At 42.0% G+C, this 24320-nt stretch overlaps 1 protein-coding gene across 2 annotated transcripts in view; it reads left to right on the forward strand.

Annotated features, from left to right (window-relative positions):
• Nucleotides 1-10060, forward strand: part of FGF1 (fibroblast growth factor 1) — a 61180-nt gene extending 51120 nt beyond the window's left edge. Inside the window, exons 2-4 of one of the 2 annotated variants that reach the window (XM_044454435.1) lie at nt 1465-1657; nt 8685-8788; nt 9404-10060. In XM_044454435.1, the coding sequence (XP_044310370.1) occupies nt 1489-1657; nt 8685-8788; nt 9404-9598 (468 nt within the window). In that variant the 5' untranslated portion in view covers nt 1465-1488 and the 3' untranslated portion in view covers nt 9599-10060. The remainder of the gene's footprint in view (nt 1-1464; nt 1658-8684; nt 8789-9403) is intronic. The other variant, XM_044454436.1, reaches the window with a different exon arrangement.
• The last annotated feature ends 14260 nt before the right edge of the window (nt 10061-24320 follow it).

Here is a 24320-nt window from a genome sequence, read left to right on the forward strand (position 1 = left end):
TTTATTGTATTATATCCTGAAATGGGCATGAGGAAAGGTGCTGTCAGGCGCAAAGAAAAGCAGAGCTCTTCTATGATCTGCAATCTGTAGATTGTCTGCTTTGACTTGAGAGTTAAACAGGCCTTACAAGGAGTAGAACTAGATCTACCGCATGTCCCACTTTTCATTTTCCATTCCTGCCTCTCCCTTCATCTCAGCTAAGGGCCCTGAGCTGGGCTTTTTAGAAGATTAGTGCTTTAGGGGCTTTGACCGTTTGATCAAACTATACAAATAAGCCTGCAGCCCAGCCAGAAGAGGGCGTCAAATCCACTGGGTGAGAAATAGCGCCCTGCATGGCTATTGGCTGTAGTGTAGGGCACAACACTTCCTTGCACTTTTGGAAATCTCTTTACGATACCAGCCAAGCTTACTTGAGGAACGTCCACTCGTTTGCTCAAGCAGCTTATTTTCAATATGTCCAAGTATGATTTCTGTATAGAGCCATCTTTTTGTCTGCCCCTGCAGATTCTTCAGAAGTGAAAAGGATTACCAACACTGGGCCCATAAATTACCAATTTCCCACTTTTTCTTGAACATTCCTATGATTAGTGATTGCTTTGGCAGGATGTCTGTTCGACTCGGTACCTAATCAAAACAGCAGGGAGCCGAGTGCCTCTTGTTTATTTCTCAGACAGATTGGCTTAATAGGTGCATAGATTTAAAACTATATATTTTATAGACAGAATGGAAGAAACCATAAAAGCATTTCCCCAAAGAACTTTAAAAAAGAATTAATATTTGTTCTCTGGTAATAACCAGTAAGGGGACGCATGAGGAGCCCTTTTCAGTTGTCATACCACAACTCCAGACTGCTGTCTGCAGAGAGGCTGGCCTGCCTCTGATGTCTTTTGGGTATGGTGCAACCCTCTGTGCATGCTTATTCAGAATTAACTCCCACTGTGATAAGTGTGGCTTACTCCTATGAAACTATGCAGTCAAATGTATTTCTTTAATCTAGCGTGTAAGCTTTTGATACAACTGCTTTTGCTTATGTTTTACTATTCTTTTACATCATGGTTTTGAATTCATGCTAACTGGCCTGAAGCAGCCTTCCAGAGCCTGGTACCCTTTAGAAATGTTGGTCTAGAATTCCTGGCCAGTGCTGGCTAGGAAGTGATGGGAGTTGTAGTGCAAAATATCTGCAGGCGGTCAGGATGCAGAAGGATGGCCTGTACTATAGGATATGAGTACTCCAGATTAAAGAAATAAAACTATATTTTCAAATGTTCAAGTGTTAAGTGGATCAAATGTGAAGGAACAGCACATTCCATGGTTGATTTCATGGAAAGTGAGGTTTGCTGGTGTGCAAAATAATCCCCACTTGATTCGTTAAAGACTGCTTCCCCCTTTTTGATAATGCAGTTGCAATAAATGCATTGCATACATTGCTATTACTGCTACAAACTTGTTGAATTTCTTTTCCAGTACTGAAGCACTGACTCGTAAGGGATGGCTGAAGGGGAAATAACAACGTTCACAGCCCTGATGGAAAAGTTTGATCTCCCAATGGAGAATTACAAGAAGCCCAAACTCCTTTACTGCAGCAATGGAGGCCACTTCTTAAGGATACTTCCTGATGGTAAAGTAGATGGCACAATGGACCGAAATGACAGACACAGTAAGCTTTTCCTTGCCCTTTATCAGTGGCTTTCAAACTTCCTACCTTTTTAGAATGATCTACCTGCTGAGGAACCTAGGAACATTGACCATAGTGGAAGCCCCCTGTCTAGCAAAGGATTCCAAGCCATATTATAGAATGCTTTGTTGGAGCTCAGTATTGTCCTGTGTGAACTCAGTGCCAAACTACAAGTGATGCTATTCATATAGCTTTGAAGGTAAGTGCAGGAGCAATTCATAACAAATCAACAAAGGGGGGCTGATCCAAATTGGGACCACAGCATGGTGGGTTAAAATAGATTCAACCTTTTGCCTTCCACTGTGGGTCCAATTCAGATTGCTCCCCGAGCACCTGCAGTTTGCATGGCAAGAGGACTCCCTTTCATTTCAACTGGGCCAATTTTGCAATGCAAATTCATCCCTATCCATTCCAGACATAGGGAAATACTGCGTGCATCGCCATTCGCTCCACAGTGAAACCTTTTTACAACACATTTCTAGATGCACAAGAATTTTGAATCTTTGAATCACGCATCCCCTGTACTATTTAGCTGGGCCTCCAGTCTTTTTCAGCAGCACTGGAAAAAAAAAAAAAACACATGCAGGAATGGTTGGTCTTGATTTTATGGCCCTGCTTTTGCTTATCTCAACCAAATCCATTTACAGTGGTTCATCTCTCTGACCAGCCTGTGTTGGCCAGTTATATCATTACACGTAAAATCCCAAAGCAGAGAGAAAGTGGTACCACACAATGTCCAAGGCATGAAGAAAAGGTTGCCAGGCTGAGCCGCACCAAAAAAAAAAGGATGCCAGCTGCTGTGCCATGCATTTATTCCCAGCTCAGCTTCAAAATCAGAGTGCCTTCATGCCTCCTACCCCAGTGCCTGAATATTTATACTCCTAGAATTATGGTGATGGAATTCCAGGGCAGATGCCAGGACGCTTACCCAAACTTCAGACAAAGTAGCTCTCATTTTGAAAATGAAAGAGCCTCGGCTATTGGGAAGTATAAAAATGAAATAAGTAATGCCACACCAAGGGTTGACCTCCACTGTCCATCAAGTTCAGTAGAGAAAAATGGTAGCTTTTGTACTGGAGTGTTCATGATGAAAGCTATAAAACTTAGGCACTTTAGGCACAATCCAATGTCCCCTGCCCTCAGAACCGGTACACCGCTGAACACTGAGGGCGACTTGTGTCCAGAGCAAGGCATGGCAGCCGCAAACTCCAGTGCCACTTGCTCCATGCATTCTATCTAGACGGTCATTTTGACCAGCTAGATAAATTCTGAGGTGGGAGGAGGGAAGGAGACTTGGACACTGATGGCCCCCAGTTTCCCCCATCCCCACTGCTTGCATACCCCTTTTACCCTCTCCAAGGTGTATCTGCAGTCCTGGACAGGCAGGCAATGTGTTTCTGCTGCACAGGCTGCAAGGAGTGCAGGGATCAGCCTTCAAATCCCAGCACTGAACTAGCACAAGTCCCACTCAGAACCTTGGTTCTGGGACTGTGAAAAACCCTGTCTGGTCCTCCAGTGTTAGGAGATCATAGCATTCCACCCCTAAAAGCTGATTGCAGTATTCCTGTCCTGCTAAGGCTTATGCCAGTATTCCCAACTTGACCATATCCATTTACTTTCTGAATTAGTTTGTCTGGAGTGGAGACCTTTATGAAAATTAAGGTCTTCTGCAAAATATCTAAGATGAATCTTCCTGTGGATAAAGAATGCATTTTATTGTTTTGTATAGGATGTATTCTCAATACAGAGTCATACCTCTGTTTTCCCTAGGCAGCAGTACATAATATATTCCCAAGGAAGCGGAATCTGCTGAAATTCTACCTCTACTTCTCTTTTTCTGTGCTTTAGCATTAAGGGAAGAGGAGCAAGCAAGACTGAAAATGCATGGGAGCAACTTCTCCCAAGAACTTCTCTCTTAATGTTTATGGGACTTAATGCTTGTTCCTTGCTCCATGTTCTATAAAAAAGCACATATTACTTCTAAGCTGAACAATGGGATAATTAGATTTTATCCGTGATCAACTGGAATGTTCAGACTGCTGTCTGAACACTGCCTCCACTTCATTATGGATTGTGTCATGCTTTTTCTTTTTTCTTTTTAATGAAGTATCTGTTTGCGATTGGCTATTTGAGATGAGTCTAGCATTTCGTCAAAACAACTCTTGTTTTTGAACTTCAAATATATTAATGCACTATTATGGTCTCAGAAAGACCTGGAAAGGTTAGTGAAATCCTTTGTCAAGGAAAATTGGCTGGTGAGATGAGAGCTGATACTGTGAGAAGAACTAGTATAAAAGGCTTCACTGTTTTGCTGGTCCAGAACATACATACATACATAGGGCTCCACTGTGCACTGGAACACACACTCACAATACACTGATTTCACGGTAGGAACCTTTTCCTGTTCTGTGTGTACACTGGGCTACTGCGCATTTACTGGAATACAGCTGGACTCCCTGCTGCAGGATGTGTTGAGATGACAGAGTCAGGCACACTCTCCAAATTCTAAGAAAAGTACTTCTTTTTTTAAGAAAAGCCACAGGAATATGTGGTTTCCCTCCCCTGCCCCAGCTTTGTTCTCTGGTTTCTGAAGTCAGTTTATGGTAGAGGTTTAATTATAAATGCCATTTGCACACTCACATTCACACACACTCAACATTTTAGTGAATGAAGATGATCTCATCCTGAGTAAACATAGCAAAGGACAGACAGGAAGTCTCTAACCTAGAGTAAACTGGCATGTAACCTTTCTGAAACCCTGTTCAATCAGTGGAGGTAGGAAAGCAAACAAGGAGCAAATTCTGCAGAAAGTGTAAGAGTACTTGCAGTTCGCAAGGAACAAGCAAAACATGAGATGCAAAAGGAAACACATGTATTGGACCCCTGTCTTTGGGAACATGCCTGATAGAGGTTTAGGGGCTATTTGGAAATATACCTTCTATGCCTTCTCACTTCCTCTTCATTACTATTACTGTTGGGACCCCTGCAGAAGTACAGGCCTCAAGAGGTGCTTGACATTGCTCACCATTGATGCTGGCCCTGACATAGGTTGAATCTAAAGAGCTGCATGGTTAGTTCTGTGTGGTCAGCAAGTTGCTGATCTCTTGAAAATCAGCCAGCCCACACCACATGGCACAAAAGTAGATTGTGTATGTGTGTGTGTGTGTTTGGTGGAAGGGGGTGCAGTTCATTCAAAACTGAAAACCCCATTGGGTAGCCTTTGGTAGCTGTTTGAACCTCAGCCATAAAGTTTGAGTTCAACAACAACCAGATAGAAACTCCTCCTGTAATTAATCCAACTCATTCCAGAGATACCAAGAGTATTGTTTAGGGAAATAAAATTGACTCAGGACTATTCCTATATTTGTTAACATTGTGTATATTTCACCTTGTTCTAGTCAGTTGCCTGGATCCTATTAGCCCAAGCTGTCTTTTTTGGGCCACATGAGGCCCAGTTTCCAAATGTACCCTCAGGTGCTGTGGCCCCCTGAGAGTGAAACCATGTGGCGATAGCTCCATGTGGCAGGTGGCTTTCCATGCAGCTTGGGCAATTTTCATCATGATAATACAAGCCACACACAGGAAGAGCTATATTTTCATGGTGAAGAATCCCCAAATGCCCAAGAACTTGCTACATACAAGCCGCACATAATGTAACTGTATCTTCAGACAGCTGCCACACCATAGAATGCATGTATTATGTTGTAAGCTGTCCTGAGACATGTGTTAAGGACAGGGTAAAAATACTGTAGATAAATAAAAATAAATGTATGAATCAGGTCCTAAGCAATTCACAGGGTCTAAGAACTAATTCCATGGGAATGTTGGGAGGATATTAGATATACATTCATGTATCCATCCACAGAGCTTTGGCAGGGGAAGAAAGGCCGCCTTAGAACTCTTAGAGAACCTGTCACATAGATAGTAGACTTTTTTGACAGTGGTTGACTTATATTATTTCTCTTCCCATAATGACAAGTCATTGGGTTGGATGCAGAGTCTGCTCCTGCCACTCCTTCTTGAGTGAAGTTCTACTCAAGATGGTCCAGTTGAGGGAAAGTGCAAGGGGAGGGGTATTTTTTTTTTAAATGACACTACTCATGCTGTTCTGGAGGGTCTTCAGTGCTCTGGAGGAGATATTTAGGAAGCATGGCAAGGTGCTTCACGGAAAGTAAGGAACTGGAAAAAATCTCCTTCACATTCTTTTTCACACTGAAATGGAAAACCCTTGGTCTACCTCAGAAGCACTTTTCCCCCAGGCTTCTGCAAACTTTGTTAAAGCTGACCAAAATAGTTCTCGTTTAATTCTAGCAGAAATTATATCTTCCAGAGGCCATCCCATTGTGAAGTTTTAAAGGGGCTTGATTCCATTGTCTTGGGAGCATATGGAAAACCTACCTCCATCAAACCAAGGTACATCTAGTCCAAAATTTTTCTTCCCAAAAATCAGTTAGTCAAATGGTAGGGCTTGCCATAATTGTTTGCCCTGGTTATCTGGCATTTTGGAATATAGAGTTTAGGCATGGAGATATACAATTTAGTTATCATCATTAACAGTTGTGTTACCCTTTAAGAATTTGTTTGAACTTCAAAAGGCCTTCTATCCTAATGGTCACCACCACATCTTGTGGTACCAAAGGGTTTGTCCCAAAGTCCAGCTGTGGTTTTACAATGATGGATTCCTTTCGTCTAATAAGTCAGCAAGTGGTAAGAGCAAGCACAGAAATGAAGAAGGAAAACTATGAGCCAGTGTGATGAGAGAAACACACACACACATAAAACCACACATCATTTTCTCACTAGAGGCGTCTTATTTTTTTTTCTGCAAACACATTGCAGTGTGCTTTCTAAAGGATGTATGTTCGCTAGTCCCTGCCAGAAATGAGCTTAGTGTAAATGAACTATTACACTTGGATATCCTGATGAAAAAATATTTACAGAGGAAACTCCTTAAACGGATCTGTGCCAGTGGAATAACCCTAGTTGCAGAGCACAAGTCTCATTGCTGACTCCATAAGTAAACTTGGGTGGTGCCCTCACTTTCCACAACCTATTGGTCTAATCTTTACAATGTCATTTGTGTATGGCTAGTAATGGATGCAAGACTCACTTTGGCGCTACTGAAGGGAGCAGAAACTGTTTGTATCACCGGATGTGCACAAGCAGCAACATATTTTTTCCATGATAATAATCATGGATTATTCTCCAACTCATGCTACAACCACAAAAACATGAGATGGGCCTCCTTAATGCAGCATGGACAGTTCCTAAAGAAAACACAATTTTCACAACCTCTTCTAGTGTCTGTCTGTCTCTTTTGCTTTCTCAGTGTTTTTCTGTGTGTGTGTGACTGCTCATTTCCTGATACAAAGAAGCAGAATACCAAACCAACCTCTTCTACAGTGATTGGGGTCAGGAGCAGTGCCACCATTACCCCCTTTATATTCCTGATTCCTTTCTAAAACAAGTAAAAATATGGGGGATGGAGAGAAAATGAGATTAGAAAACAGGGATAAGGAGAAATACGGATATTTGGTTAAACAGCTACCCAAATGCACACTGGTCTCTTTTATATTTGTTTTTATTTATCAAATGTCTACACTGCCCATTAGCCACGGTTTTATTTAATTACTTAGTACTAAGCCTACCAGTTCTAATTTTACTGCTGTTCTATAATTCCCTCTCTTTCTTTCTTCTGGCATTTGGTATGAACTATAGCAGCTATAGTTTTCCAAAGGCAAAGTCATTAGAGCATTCAGTATGTTTTTTGTCATACCAGAGCAAGATTTTCTATTAAAAAGAAAAGAAAAAGGAAAGAAGAATCTTTACACAACGTCTGCAGGGGAAGTAGCTCTTGTTTTCCCAGACTGTTGTTGTCTGAAACTATTACATCTACGTAGCATCTTCCATGTGCAGCAAGGGAAGCTGGTCATCTGATTTGATTGTCACGTACCAGATGATGGGAGAATCTCAGGCACAGGTGAAAATTCCCTCATAGCTTTAATCCTGGCATTCTGTAGGTTATTTTCCTCTTTTGCTGAAGCTGCTTGTATTTAAGGGTAAGGAAGTATTAAAAGTAAATTGCTTGCTACATTTAATGTTCCAGATATGTACAGGGAGTTACAGCAGAATAATTCCCTTGGAGATAGATTTTATGATCTGCAGAAAAGAAATCTTGGAGATATTTTAAACTACTTCCTTTTCTAAAGAGAATAACAATCAATATTTAAGTGGGAGTGGCACAATATACCACAACATTTTCTTTGAGAAAGAAAAAGAGCTGTGTGGCTTTAGTGCAGGCCGAATAAAAAAGGATGGTTAAAAAACAAAATAAAACCCACCCTGCTTTCTTAAAATTTAAATTTGATTTTTAGATTTTTAAGTACACACACACTGTTTCTATTAAATAACAAGATTAATATTGGAACTCTAAATGTAAGGTTTCTCTACATGAGGCAAATAACTGGGTGCTTTACCAACATAAGCTTCCATTTGATTTACAAGAAGACTAAAATGTTGCTTAACAAGGTATTTTTCCCCTGGAGCTTTCCTCTCTGCTGTTCTATATGTTTACACAGTACCAAGTGGCACTGTGGCATAGAGTTGAATTGCAAAAATAAGCTAGGCTTCTGTTGGGAATTACAGTGCCATCCGGAATAGAGCCAGACTTGCTATGCACTAAAAAAGCCATGGGAGTGGCTGAGCAGTGGACCGGCGGGATGGTAATGTCAAGAAAAGGCCGCACAGACTTCCAGAAGCAAAGAATCTTGAGTGCACATTGAATGGCTCATGTAGAGAAGCCCTGATTCTTTCTCTTATTCATGCCATCATTGTTGTATTTATCACACTTACGCCCTGCTTTTCCACCAGGAAGCTCAGAACAGCTGACATGTGCTTCCCTAGCAGCCTCCTATGCCTGCAGCTTATTGGGCCAAAACTGTTCGGCTCCAGCAGTAGAACATCATGTGCCTTCCTCAGGCCTAAAGGTTTTTCTTTTTTTCAATTGCAGTCCAACTGCTGCTAAGTGCAGAAAGTGTGGGTGAGGTGTATATAAAGGGCACTGAGTCTGGACAGTACTTGGCTATGGATGCCAATGGACGTTTATATGGCTCGGTAAGTATGAGGTTTCTGTGGGATCGGGCATGGGGAGGTTTTGAGGTTTGCGGAAATCTTGTAGCACAGAGTAACTTAGCCCACGAACATCAATTAGATGTCATTTGTTGTTTTTGCAGCTGGATTGCCACCCAGTGCCCAACTTTATTTCTGGAAAAATAAATAGAATAATTTGAAACAATGTTCCAAAATACTTCAGATATTGAATTTCATATGTGGAAGAAGCAGGACTTCTTCCTTCAGCTGCCAAATCACAGCGGAGGTTGCCATTAGGGGCACTGAGCCAAATTTAACCTCAGATAAACAGGCCTCTGAGATGCTGCATGTACTGTTCATCCAGTAACCTGGAGTGGTGGGAGGACATGTTGGCAGCCTTGGGACAGAAGGAACTCAGTGGAAAGTACCTCGTTGAACAACAAGCACTTGGCCCAAAAGGGTTAATTTCCCCATCTCGTCCATTGTGCCATGTCTGCAGTGATCCAGGCTTGCCTATACACGTGGCATTGCCAGGACCCTTCCAACAATCAAGGCTCAATCACTACCGTCCTCCAGTAGTGACAGGAAACCCACTGAGTTTGCTTTGCCTTATGAATGCGCCACCCTTTTTTTCTTCAGCAGTTGCCAACAGAGGAGTGTTTGTTCCTGGAACGGTTGGAAGAGAACCATTACAACACATACACGTCGAAGATGCACGCAGAGAAGAACTGGTTTGTTGGCTTGAAGAAGAATGGGAGAAGCAAACTGGGACCACGGACTCATTATGGCCAGAAGGCGATACTTTTTCTGCCCCTGCCAGTCTCTCCTGATTAGATGGTTTCCCCACCCATGTCCCTTAGAATTAAGCAGCCAGTAAGTAGCCTTCCCTCTCACCTCCCGCCCCCCCACCCCCCCTTGATTCTCACACTGGGGAATGTGAAAATAAAGTGGGGCAGAGTATGCAAGATGAAAATACAAATGTATTTCATACATCTAATACATAGTCACAGGAATCCCATAATACTGCCTCCAAAGTATATCAAATCAGCTCTAGCCATAGACAAGCACACAACTAGGTGTGTGCAGCTCCTACTGCCTTATGCATAACAAAGCTTCCACTTTTGGAAAGAAATGTATTTAGACCATATGATCTAAGACTGAAAAACATGTAAGTCTGCTTGTTATCATTCTTATGTAACACATGGAAGCATAATCAACAATACTGGATTTATCCTATTATTTAAAACAAATTAACTGTGCTTTTAGGACCAAGATAAACTAATCCTTTCTTTTTAAAGTAATATTATACTGGATCTTCATAATATCTGGTATGTGCAATATGTATTAATTTATTAAGTAAAACTGTATGCACTCAAAAATGTTCAGCAGTTTTAACTATAGGCAATGTCATTCAATATATATATTCTGTCCTACCACAGCCCAAAGCAAGAACCACAAGAGATCCAAATAATCCCAAACATTTTCATTACAAAAATAAGAAAAAATAGGGCAAATACAAAAATACAATGGAAAGAAGATTATATACATATACATCCAATAGAATTCAATGAGAGTTGCATATTTAACTGTGGTCTGAACCCCCTTGATTTCAGTGGGATAACTCCCACCCGCCATGTAATAAAGGCCAGTATGGATTGCAGTGAGAGGCAATCCCTGCAGTATTACCCTCCCAGGAAGAGTGCAGTAGGTGGGCTTGTGCCTTGCTGAGACTGATGCAATTTCTCCCTGCAGTCACAGCAGCTTAATGGGTTATTCTGTAATCTATGGACCATGGGATCGCTGGCACGCCTGCTATTTACTGTGCCTAATGGGACTTGGAGCTCAGTGACACAGCTTGCTACAAAGCAGGATTCTCTAGCCTTAAGGTCCACCACTATGCATGCCAAGAAGGTTACGAGTCCCTGCATTTCTCCAGGCAGTCACGCTCACTTTGGCAGTGTGCACGGTATCCTAGGGCTCTTTTCTGTTTCAACATACACAGGATAGCCTCCTTAGATAAGAATGAGTAACTCATCACTCTTCTGAGTGCAACGCTGTGGCCTCTTTGTTATGGGAGTTGTGCAGGGCACCAGGTTGGGAACTAAGGACTACAACCTAGCTATATACAGTTATGATGTACTTCCATAATCAGATTCTCAGTGACATGCTAGGGTAAATGAAACTCAATTATCTAGGTCAATTTGCATTTTTGCTATCCTTTCCAGGAATGTGGGGTCTTAATTTGCAGATCATAGCTATAGCTTTGGTTCCTCCAACATGCTAAATTGCAGTGTATTTTAAGAAGAATGACTGTGAAGAATGGGTTGATTTAAATGTAATTAACCTTTCATTATAAGAACTCTGCAAATGTTACAGTGTTGACCAAACACCTGCAGGAAGAGCAAGTTCATGCCACAGTGCGTACAGTGTGACTTAGTATGTGAACATATGCTGACGTGGGGAGGGAGGGGTGAGGTCAACAGGCAGGATCCTGCTGCCTTACCTATATGCATTTACTCACCACTGAAAATAACATCCAAACAGTCCTAAGGAAGCTTGGAAATTCCACTATAAATCTATCAGCTACACAAAATGAATTACCTTCCTCCAAAGGTATTAATTAATCTTTATTATTTTACTGTATTTCAAAGCTGCTTGTTCAGTCATGCGTTTGGCATGCCACCGGTTCTCATTTTAACAGGAATGAGAATGAGAATAAGGTGCTTGTACTTACAGGTGAACTTCATTAGTATTAAACCCTTCAAATTAACTTCTGCTTAAATAGTTCACCTTTATTGAATATATCAAGTCAAAGCTTTCATAAAGTATCAATTGTTATTGTTCTGTTTTCTGATGACTATCTCTCTCCACTTTTGGCACTGCCAAAGTAGATCCCTATTCTTCCACATTGATGCATGTCACTTCCTCATCTTGCACCAAAAAGGTTGGCTCTAATGATGCACTTGGTTCCAGAATAAACATGGACATAGGACATTCTGTTTCCTATCCATTCCAAACCAGCACTGCAGGTTTATAAATCCTTCACACTAATTTGCCAGTAAAAGTCCTAAATGAGTAAATGTGGCTTTTCTCCAGGCATACAGAGATCTGTGTCACTTCCTCAGACTAATTATTATGATGCTTTCATTCAGGACAGGGGTAGGAGCATCTAAGTCCAGCCTTGTTATGTGCAGTCAAGTCATCTTTGACTGGCAACCATAGGAATGAATGCTGTCCAAAAGATGACAACTGTCCAAGCTGACAGCTCCATTCAGCTCTTCCAAGTGCAAGGCTGTGGCTTCCTTTATAAATTCAATCCATCTCACATTTGGTCTTCCCTTTCATCTTCTGCCTTCATCTTCCCCTAACATGATTGTCTTCTCCAGTTAGTCTTGTCTTCTTATACTTGATGTGTCAAGTTTGACAGTTTCAGTTTTGTTATTTCTGCTTCTAGGGAAAGCTCTGGCTTGGTTTGATCTAGGACCCACTGGTCTGTCTTTCTGTCAGTCCAGGGTATTTGCAAAGCTCTCCTTCAGTGCTATGTTTCAAATGCATCCATTTTGTTCCTGTCATCTTTCTTCACTGCCCAACTTTCACACATTTCATACATTGCAATTGGGAATACAATAGTTTGGATTAACTAGATCTTGGTCTCCAGTAAAACGTTACACTTGATTATGCTTTCTAGTTCCTTCGTTACTGCACTTTCAAGTCTCAGTTTTCAAAATTTTGGCTGCAGCCTGAATTGATGACTGAGCCAAGGCATGTGAATTTTTTCACAAGTTCAGTTTCTACATTATTAATAGTAAAGTTTTGTCATTCTTCTGTGCACATGTTTTGTTTTGGTTTTCTTAATATTCAGCTGCAGTCCTGCTTTTGTATTTCTTTCATTTTATTAAAGGTCCTTTCAAGTCATTGCTGCTTTCTGCCAGTAGTATGGTATCAACTGCATATCTTAAGTTAGTGATGTTTCTTCCATCAATTTTCATTCTTTCCTCTGATTCTAATCCAGCTTTCTTTATGATATGTTCTGCATGCATCTTGAACAGATAGGGAGATAAAGGACATCCTTGTCCGACAGCTTTGCCTATATTTCTCTGTATTCTGTGCTCTCAGTAGCTTCTGGTCCATGATAAAGATTCTGCAACATGACAATCAAGTGCTGAGCCACCCCCATCTCTTTCAGGACCATCCATAGCTTCTCATGTTCCACACAGTGAAAGGTTTTGCTGTACTCTACAAAGAGTGATCTTTTTCTGAAATTCTTTGGCTATTGGAGCACACCGATGTATATTTGCAATATAATATCTGGTGTCTCTTCCTTGTTAGAAACCATTTGGATGTCTGGCATATCTCAATCCATATTCTTTTGTTCCATCACTCTGCTTGCGTGGGAGATTGATGCAACAGTTCCTGAAGTTCTGTACAATTCTTGGGGATGGGAGTATATATTGAAATGTTTCCAGTTTGTAGGCCATTGTTTTGTTTTTTGTATTTGTTTACATATTTTTGTTACGGTTTGGACTGATTCATTTTTTGCAGCTTAGAATAGCTCTATTGGCATCCTGTCTACCCCAGGTGCTTTACTCTTTTTAAGTGCTTTCAGAGCAGTTTTCGTATCATTTTCTAATATTGGAGGTTCTTTTTCATAGGATTCTGCTTCAAAGGAGTCTGCCATCCTTTCATCACTTCTATATAGTTCTTCTGTATATTCTTTCCACCTTCTCTTTATTTTATACTTCAGATAGTATGTCCTCCTGTTTGTCTTTCAGCATCCCTAATCTAGGTTTGAATTTCCCTCTGATTTCTTAGAACTTCTGGAAGAGGTCTCTTGTTTTTCGTATTTTGCTGCTTTCTTCTATCTCTTTGCACTGATCACTGTAATAGTTCTTTCTGACACTACACAATAGTTGCCAGAAAGTTGCATTCAGGATTCTGTCCCTGTTTCTATCACCTTCCTTTTCTTTCTTGTTGCTAGAGGAATTGTCTCTTGGCACTCTTCCCCAATGATATCTTTGGTTCCAGTCCACAGTTCTTCTGGCTCATGATCAAGTTGAGCAATGCAAATCTGTTCTTTATGTGGACTTTAAATTATTAGGGGATGTTACTTAAGTTATATTTTGGCACTATGTTTCTGTTGGGGATCTTTTTAAGTGTTACTCTGATTTTTGAAATCAAGAGCTGATGGTCACTACCGCAGTCTGCTCCTGGTCTTGTTTTGGCAGGAAGAATACAGCTTCTCCACTTTCTGCTTCCAATTACATAATCTATTTGATTTCTGCTTGGCCATCTGGTGAAGTCCATGTATACAGTCATCTGAGTGGTTGTTTAAAGTATGTGTATGCAGTGAAGTTGTTGGCTTCATAAAATTCTACAAGCTATTCTCCTGCTTCATTTCTTTCCCCTAGTCCAGGTAGGGGAAAACATTTGACTTTCCTAAAACATTTGATTTTGCTTTATTTCCTACTTTTGCATTCCAGCCCCCCAGGATTAGGCACACGTCTTGTTTTTGCGTGTTACGATTTCCTTCTGAACACCTGCATACAGTTTTCAATTTCTTTGTCTTCAGCATCTCTTGATGGAGCATAGACTTGAGTGATGGTTATGCTGATAGGTTCTCCACTAATTCTGACTGATATTATTCAGTTGGATTTTGCACTGTACTCCCTTACTGCCTGTGCTACATCTTGCCTCAGTGTTAGAGCCACTCAATTTCTTCTGAGCTTGTCATTTCCAGAGTGAAATACTCTGTGCTTGTCTGACTGCAAATGTCCCATTCCAGTCCACCTTAGTTTCCTCACATCAAGTACTACAATGTTCATTATTTCCATTTCCTGCCTCATGATTTCCAGTTTGCCTTGATTCATGCATCTCACGTTCCATGTCCCAATTATATGCGTAGTTCAGCACTGGACTTTCTTTTCACCTCTCTGGGTGTCGGCCACTAGATTTCCTTTTGGGTGTGACCTAATGGTGTCATTAGTGACAGTGCTACTGGCACTGTCCTTTGTCCTTCCCCGGTAGCTTGTAAAATGCCAAACTCAGGGGTCTCATCTTTTGGCACTATCTCTTGTATCATTTTTTATTGTTTCATCATAGGCTTTTTGAGGTAAGAACATTCAGAAGTGGATTGTCACCTTCTTCTTCTGCGCAGTACTAACCAGAGTTAGCTTGAGTATTCCTGCCATTGTCTGAATAGATCTCTGTTAGTGTCACTTTCAACTATCACTGTTGCCCAGTAGCAGCCGCCTTTCTGAAGTTTAGCAGTTCTGTGTCAGCAGTGGGGGGGGGGGGGATGGGAGGAAAGCCACGGTAGCTACATCAATGGCCGCAACACTGAATACAACACTGAATAATTTCAGAGACACCCCAAAAATCTCTCATTTTTACAGGTTCCAAATTTATTTAATTCATTTTTATACTGCCCAATAGCCAAGGCTCTCTGGGTGGTTCACAAAAGTTAAAACACACAAACAAGAAAAAATAATGTAAGAGAATAAAACCACAGCAGTTACAACCTAATTCAGCACAGAGGTACAGAAGCAATTCCCCTCCTGACAGCAAACCAAGAGTTCTCCATTTGGAGTCCTGCACAGAGTAGGGGTTTGGACCTTCTTGGCTTCTTCCAACTCTGCTATTCTATGGCACTGTGATTCTGAGCCCAAGCTTCAGAAGCCTCAAGCCTATGGGCCAAGCAGCACACGAGAAAGAAAATACTTCTTGGCTTGGCTGACCAGCTCATCTGAGCTCCAGCATCCTTCCTAATCACAAATCTGGAAATCATTTAGAACCTGAGGTTGCGGAAAGCCCACCCACTAAACATCTACAAAAAATTGTTGGGGTGCAAGTCGTGTTTACCCAATATCCTGTCTTGAATCATATGTGGGAGCTAAAGGAAGGCTATATTATTACTTGGATGGAAGGCAATCCAGGAAATTCATTCTTGTCCCAAGACAGAAACTTTTTCTCAGGAAAGGAACAGAGTTCCATGGAACCAGAATCTACAAGAACTAAGCTAGTAATTTATGAGAGACTGTTTATTTGCTGGACATTTGTTTTCTCCACTGACTTCCTGTTATTATTAGTAGTACTATTTCTGTAAAATACAATACAGCAGTACTATTTTGCAAGAAACATGTCATTTGTCAGATGAGAGTGGTGTTTTTCTCTCAGCATTCTGGTTTTCTTTTGTTTGTAAACTCCTGCCAAATTTCCACTTGCTTACTCCACCTCTGAAAGTTCTCTATCCCCCACTATTCCCAATCTCCTGGGATTAAGAGTCACTGCTGGAATTTGCAGCTGTCTCTTACTATGTGTGTTTGTTCCACCTGGCCTGTTGCAGACTTTCAGCTGATGTAATTTAAACAAGAAGAGTTTTTACATTCTAATTATGTCCCTCAATAGCCTAATGCATAATAGAAATGTAGAGATATAATCTCCTGGAACAGGAAGTGACTCTTTAGCAAAACAACTCCTCACTAGCTTCCATACTTTTCATATGACTTCCCACAACTCACCCTCAAATGCAGAGGCCCTCCCTTGCACCAAATCAACCAAGCTCAGATGTGAACACCACTGCTACCATTGCGTAGACTATACATTAAGCATAAAATTCTTACTGGGATACTGTCAAAGTGACATCATCTGCATACTCTTACTGGTATATAGAAAATAAAGAGCATAAAACCGTGCATTACTCATAAGTTTAATGAAATTTACTCTCAGATGTGTTTGACTAGGAATGCAGCAAAGTCTGATGATCTCGAGCTATCTTCTTAAGGTGGCTGTGTATCTAGGCTAGCGTGGGCCAGCTGTGGTCTGCAACTCTAATGGACTGTATGAGGGTCAATAAGCTGAGGCTTAATCCTGATAAGCTGGAGGTACTACTGGTAGGGAGTTCCTCTGCCAGGCTAGAGAGGCGTTACCCTGTCCTGGGTGGGGTCACACTCCCACTAAGGGGCATGGTCCATGGTCTGAGGGTGCTCCTGGACCTACGTCTGTCCCTGGAGTACCAGGTGGACTTGGTGTCCTGGAGTGCCTTTTTCCAGCAACAGTGGGTTTACCAGCTTCGCCCCTACCTGGACAGGGGGAACCTGGTTAATTACCCATGCACTGGTAACTTCCAAAATAGGTTATTGTAATGCACTCTACATGGGGCTGCCCTTGAAGACAGTCCAGCAATTACAACTGGAACAAAATCGCGCTGCTCAGTTGGTTGACTGGCACTTCTAGAGCAGCCCATATAACAGCAGTTTTGAAAGAACTAAATTGGCTACCAGTTGTGGCCAGCCCAATTCACGGTGTTTGTTTGATTTATAAAACCCTAAATGGCTTGGGCCCTGGCTATCTGAAGGACCGTTTACACCTATAATATATCTACCCCCACCCCCCAGATCTGCTCAGAAGGCCTTCTGCGAGAGCCACCCCTCAGGGAGGTGAGGAGGTGGCAAAGAGATGAAGGGCCTTTTCTACTGCTGCTCCCCATCTCTGGAACTCCCTCCCTAGGAAAATTTGCCCGATGCTGTCTTTATTTTCTTTTTGGCTCCATGCAAAGATATACCATCGTCATCATCATCATCAGAAGTCCTTGTGAGTGCTTGTGACCTTTTTATATTGTTTGTTGCATTGATGTTTTGTTCTTTTATCTCTTTTAATAGGTTGTTAGTTGTAAGCTGTCTAGGAAGGCCTTTGGCAGTTATAGGTGACATATAAATGTGTGAATAAATAAACAAATTCTGGTGTGGAAGAGTTAAAAATTTGGGACTCAGGAGATCTGAGTTCTAGACCCCACCCAACCATGGAGGTCACTGAAAATTTGTGTTTCCAGAAGTAGAACAGCAGGCAAACCTCTACTACATCTAAAGCAAAAGTACAAACAAAGAGAACATAAAAGCTTGATAATCAAAAACTTTGGATGAAGGAGACCATTGTCCTCCCCCCACACACACCAAGAAAATTGTCTGCCATGCCCACATGTGCAGCAGTGGCAGAAGCTCTAAAAAACAGCCATCCCATTAATTCGGCAAGTGGACTGAAGAGGCACCACAGGACTCTTTCTTTCAGGATATTTAGGAATAAGGTCCTCCTGTAAGGCCAAATCACCCATTGCAAAATCCATCTCCCCAGAGTGGAGCAGCCAGAGTCTACCAGTCTTTCTTACACTGTTTATTTTATTTATTGATTGATTCATTGACTTATATCCTGCCTTTTTCCTACAAAGGGCTCAAGACAGCTTACATCATTCTCTTCCTCCATCTTATCCCCACCCACTGTGAGGTAGGTTGGGCTGACAGTCTGTGACTGGCCCAAAGTCACCCAGTTGGCTCTGTGGCTGAGCGGAGAGTAGAACCCAGATCGTCTGAGTCCCAGTCCCATGCTCTTAACCACTACACCACACTGGCTCTCAGTTTAAAGAAGGTATGTACTGACACAATGTCCACACCATGCAGGCTCTACGCCAGAGGGCAGCAGACATGCCAGCTGCCCAGACTGACTGCACAGTCATTCTTGAGGAGCCTGCCTTCTGGGACTAACATATACTGCCTGAAAGCCCTCCTTAAGTTATTGGAAAATAGCAGGCCCTTTTTCCCCCAAAGATACAGCTAGGAAGAACACAAGATTTAGATTTCCTGTATGCTGCTGTCCTAACCAGAGAGCACTTCACACACTGCGCTTCTGCCAGTTCTTGTTGCTTAGGACTAGGGCAACAAGATGCAAGAACCACCTCCTGGGACCTTTGGAATATCTCATTTACCTTGTGGATAAATGATGAATCAGGTCAAAACACTACTTCACTGACATGAAAAACAACTCCAACACCCTGCGAACTAAAGTAACAGCCATTAATAATTCTGTTTGGAAAGTATGCTATCCAATGGAAGTTTTCCCCACAGGCAAAAAAATGATCCTTCATTAGTACTCTCTGGACCCAGTTTAAGTTCCAAGAAGATAATCCATGGATAGGAGTGTGGGGGTTCAACAGTGGGGAACTGGCATATAGGCAGATGGGAAACCAGTTCCTCTTTGTCCCTGTAGCCAAGGATAGTATTAAATGACCACTGTCACCCATTTAAAGGAACATAAGGGTATTAGTACTTTGGAGATTCCTGTGTGTAAATAATCCAGAATAATTCAGTTCATTTTTGTTATTTTTGCTTCTAGGAAAAGCTGTAGTTTGATTTGTTCTAGGACTCACTTGCCCGGGAAGCCCCTTCTGACTCGCTCAGTTTCTGTGTTTCTTTTTGTTGGTCCAGGGTTCCTCTCTCTCCTCTCCTCTGGCTCTCCTCTGACACCACCTGCATCAATTTTCTTCCTGTGAGCTTTCTGCAGCTTTCACAGGTCTGCATCTAACATCTCCAACCTCATCCCCCTGCCAGTTCACATGAGCCATGTGCTGAAGAATGTCCACAGTAGCTGTAGGAATTGGGCCCACTTATCCTAGAATGCATCCTTCAAAGGTTGTTGATTCAGGATTTTAACTGAGAAGTAGAAGAAGAGGTGGGGTTGGAATTTGCAGCTGAAATACCAAGGCCAGCAGAACTAGAGATATGTCGGACAGTTGCTGACAACCAGTCAGTTTCAAGATTGGGAGAGGATTCTGGAGAGCAGAGACACATGAGTCCACTTGTACAGCATCAGGTTAAAAGGGCAGCCAACTAAGAAATTGCATGATTGCCTTTCAAGCACTACGATACACCTGGAAGGTAGTGCCAGCTGGCATGGATGAGAGGGGAGGTATTCCGTTTGGAATCCATTTCTTACCTTAAGCCAAATTCCCCTAATTGCCAGTATTCTAACTTTGTGGGGCTTTTTAATTGACTTCTGCAATACTCTTCTTTGTACCATGAAGCCCACCTAGCTGGTCAGCACAGATATAATAAAAACCTTATTTAGAAAGTCTTTCACCTGATCTGCTTGGAAGATGAGGAAGAGAGCCTGCTTGAGACAGTAACCAAAATCCAATTTTCTCTGGTTTCAGAACAAGGTAGAAGCATTACTGAGATTGAGCACAGGTATATTCTTTCTTTCTCAAATGAACCAGTAACAGTACCAGGATTTTTGTATACACACATGGAGGTTTGCCCAAACTCCAAACATTGCCTTTATTGGTAATGTTTCAGTTGGGAAGCAAAGCTCAAGAACTTCTGGTGATTGACCCTGATTGGCACAGGCAGCTGGGCCTCTAGACAGGTCTACTGAGGTCAGCATTTTTTCTGTCAAAGCAGCTATTATCAACTTCAATGTCTCATTTTTAAAATGTGCTGAGATCAATTTGTCCAGCCACTTAAAATCCACTGTAGTTCTTGTGTCTCCATTTCTCTTCCTAACCAAGAAAATACTTAAATAGATCCCTGATCTTTCCTGCCCTTGAGGTAAGTTCTATTGCCTGAATGTCCAGACACTGTTGAATAGCTAGCTCAAAAGTCAATGTTTGTTTCAGTTCTTGGAATTGGGAGTTGCCCGATATCTGTTCCTGGGAAACAGAGCAAATTTCAGGCCATACCCCTATGAAACAGATTCCAGTGCTCTTGTCTCTGTTGTTAATTACCATTAGTAGTAGTAGTAGTAGTAGTAGTAGTAGTAGTAGTAGTAGTAGTAATAATAATAATAATAATAATAATAATAATAATAATAATAATAATGGAGAAGTTTGCCTCCATTCTTGGCATCTGGAAGAATGTAGCACCTTTGCCATCTTGCCAGGGTTTACTAGTGAATTAGTGCACTGTTCCCATTTCATAAATTTCTCTAATTCTTGGTCTGAACAGATTCAAAATCTATTGGTAGATCTGTAGGGACAAAAATAGTTTCTGCTTTGACCTTCTTGTCCTCCTCCTTGGAGATGTACCTTCTTTTTGTACATGCCTTCCACCAGGACTTTCTCAAAAGGCTCCCCAAAATGTTTGGCACCTACAAAGGGAGAGATAACTAGTCCAGCCTGAGCAGAATCCACATACCGGCTACACAGCCATAAATTTCTGCAAGCTATCACACTAGCCGCAAGAGTTCTCTGCATCCTGAACTGCATCCATAGAGGAGTCTGACAAGAGTGCAGCCCAGTATGAAATCTTGCATCATGCATTCTCCACTTATTTAACAATGGAATGCAGCTTGGCCAAATCTGGTGCCCATATGGAAAGCTACTCTAGTAAACATGGAGTTTACAATGGTTGCTCAGAAAGAATGCTGAAGCCTCCGAGATCAGGCACCACTGTACATGATTGCCACAGCGATCCCATGGCCCACCTTCCCCATCTGCATGAATAGCTACTGTGGACATAAGTGGTTCCACCAGTGGCGCCTGGCAGAAGGCTTTTCACCTTTCTTGGGGAATGGCATTCCAGATCCTGAATGAGCTGATCTCTGGTTCCTTATTTCTAGTTAGCTGAATGGCCCAAGAGGCTTTGGCTGGAAAACATTCTGGTTGAAAAAGCCTGGAATCTTTAGCCCAAGCTCAGTCTTCCTTAGATAACCCCCATTCCACTTTGTGCTCAGAGCTGGATGGTGCATCCAAGCTGCTGGGAAAGAACTTGGAGAGAGCTTGAGAACCTGCTTGTATTTTGCTTCCCGTTAGGGTCCAGCTTCTTGAGGCTGGGAGTAATTGCTCTGCCTTGAGAAATCACTGCCCTCCCTGCTAGATTTTGGTGGAGGGGGAGGAGCAGGGAGAAGAAGCAGGGGCACCTACATCCTCTTCTTGTGCTTGCTATCAGCTTTGACCCTAGAACAGCTGTGCCTGTGTCTTTTCTTGCCCTTTTGGGACTGGGAATGGAGCAGCAGAGTGATCTGTTAAAAAGTTCACTGCCTGCTCACCATCCAGGTGTCAGAGCCCTTGGCCATCTTTGATGGTAGGCCTTGAACCCACTGCACAATCTCAGGATATGCCCCATCTTTCCCTCATTCTCCCTATCATGCTGCTGAGCATAAATTTAGCCATGGTAGATTGCGGAGCCATTAAGTAGGTCGGTGTCTCTTTTCTCCCATAATGTTAGAGGACTCATAAGGTGCTATAATGCTGTAAATTTCCCTGCTTCTGCAAGCAGCAAGTGGCATAAGGGTGGGGGTACTTGCACCATGATGATGTCATTCCCTGAATTAAATATCCCAAGATGTTGCATGGGAGAGAACAGGAGATGCATATTCTCACCCCAGGGCAGAGGCCAGTAGCATGACATCTAGCTTCCACCATAGCTAGGACGCAAGGCATATTTTACTATCTTTTGTTTACTATGGGGAAACCTAATCATATGCATGTTCCCATTACAACTGACAGCATTGTTTGTCTCCACATTTTGCCATTTACACACAAGTATCTTCTGAACTGAAGTTCAAACTAATACATGAATTAACACGAAGGCCTAGTTCATGTAAACTGAAGACAAGCTAGTGAACCACTTTATTTTACAGGGGAATCCAAAGATGGTCTCTAGGAAACGGATTCCATAAACTAGTTCATTACTATTAGGTCAGGAGATATACACGAGGTCTTGTTTTGTTCATATAGAGGAACATTCAGATAGATACTTCCATAGGTGAAGAGGTTAGTCAGCATTTCACTCCATCTGCAGTTCTGAGCTAGACCTGACACTACTTTTTCCAGCCAGATCAAGGCACTATATATATATATGCAGCCTCTCAATGCAATTGTAAAACTCCACACAGAAAAAGAAATCTGATTGTCTTCTTTTATTAATGCAGCAATTGCCTTTGCTTGCTTTTTTTTTAAACTGGAGAGCCTGGAGAGAAAGGAGAGAAACTGGAGAGAAAGGCAGGGCATTCTCCAACGGAGCAAAGCTCAGGGAGCCAAGGTTCCATTTGGATGCCAGGAAGCACTTCCTGACAGTCAGGACCCCGAGGGTGTGGAATGGGCTTCCACGGGAGGTTGTTGAGGCCCCATCAGTGAGGGTGTTCAAAGATAGGCTGGACGTCCACATGGTGGGCATGTCGTGAGCGGAGCTGGCTGGTGCCGGAGGTCAGACTAGATGGCCCGGGAGGCCCCTTCTGACTTGCTCTGTTTTCTATGTTTCTATGTTTCTAATGCCTTTTTCCTCAGCATGGTTATGGTTTATAAATGTCTGCATTCCTCTGTCTGTTCCAGTATCATCATTGTTTCACAGTGCAGCTAGAAAATTTGGGCAGGTCCTCCAAATACTGTTTTGCTAATTACCGAACTGGCTGTGTTGTTTAGTTGCAGAATTCAAGGCCTAGCCTTTTCATAAGTTCAAACGTATGCTATTGCACTCTATCCCAAAATGCTTTCACTTAGGTGCAGCCCAAGTCTGCTGCCATGTTTCTGGAAGCACTTCATTTTGATGGGTATCTGTTGGAAAACCTAGGATTAAAAAAGTGTGATATCGTAGTGGTAGCCAATTTTGCAAAGGCTCATTCTAATCCATACACACAGACAGAAAAAGTGTGGGAATTCTATCACTGTAATATAGAAAAGACAATAGAGGCAGAAGATGAGAAACAGCTCAAGTTTCCTAAGTATTCCATGGTAGACTTGAGTAGTTTAAAAACTACCTTTGGGAAAAGGTAATAAAGTTGTGTACACCTAAACAGATCTGGGGCAAAGCAGGAAGAAGTAACAGCAAAAACAGATGTCTAGGACAACATATATGGCCCGGTTTTCCCACCATTACTGCCACTACCACTATCGCACACACGCACATAGTTAGAAAGGGCTGCACTGCCAACTGCCTGCAAACAGAAATGTCTTATATGTGAACAGGTGATTAAGATTTCTAATTAAACCCGAAAACTGGAAAACAGTAATAACGGATTTAGTTCTGCTGTTTCCCAGCACCTCATTAACCTCAGGGCATTCCTTTCATTAGACATCTGAAGCTCAGCTATTGCTAACCTCACGTGTATACTTGACACCCAACTGGGGAAAATGTCAACACTCCTGCCTGAAAAATAATCCTCAGTAATTGCTCCAGATGGATGAACAAGAGAGAACAGCATTGCCAACTACATCTATAGAGCACAATCCAGCACTAAGTTAAGTATGTCTAAGTTGATAGATTTCAGTAGGTTTAATCCTGCTTAACTATGCGTTGGACTGTGCCCATACACAATTTTAAGGAGTTTATTCCTGGCAACACAAACTTTCCTTTAAAAGAAGGTGAGTTAATGCCTTATCAAAACTAAAGATCTTTTATTATGGAAAATCAAATTGATTACAGGACAATAATCCTCATGCTTTTGAAGTTGAGGGAGAGCTTTATTGCTTTTTTTTCTAGATAGAGAGGGCAAGGAGAAGGCTATTGGAGAGCAAAAGATCTGCAAACCTCCGAGAAAAAAAATGGAGCAGGGCAGGAGCAACACAGGATGTTCAGAATGTAAATATTCCCAAACCAGGAGGTTAACCATTAGTGCATCCTCCCAGAGCGCCAGGGTAAAGAGGACCCCTCTATGCAGTAAAAAAAAAAAAGCTGTCTGGAGATATAAACTGCTGCTCTAATGCTCAGGACAAGCTCATAGCTAAGTACCGAAGGTGAAAAAGCAGGCAGTAGAAAAAGAATACAGAAGCAGAAAATATTGGAACCTTGACTTG

The sequence above is a fragment of the Varanus komodoensis genome, unplaced genomic scaffold (genome assembly GCF_004798865.1).
Source record: "Varanus komodoensis strain SLA01 unplaced genomic scaffold, ASM479886v1 scaffold7_3, whole genome shotgun sequence".
NCBI lineage: Eukaryota > Metazoa > Chordata > Lepidosauria > Squamata > Varanidae > Varanus > Varanus komodoensis.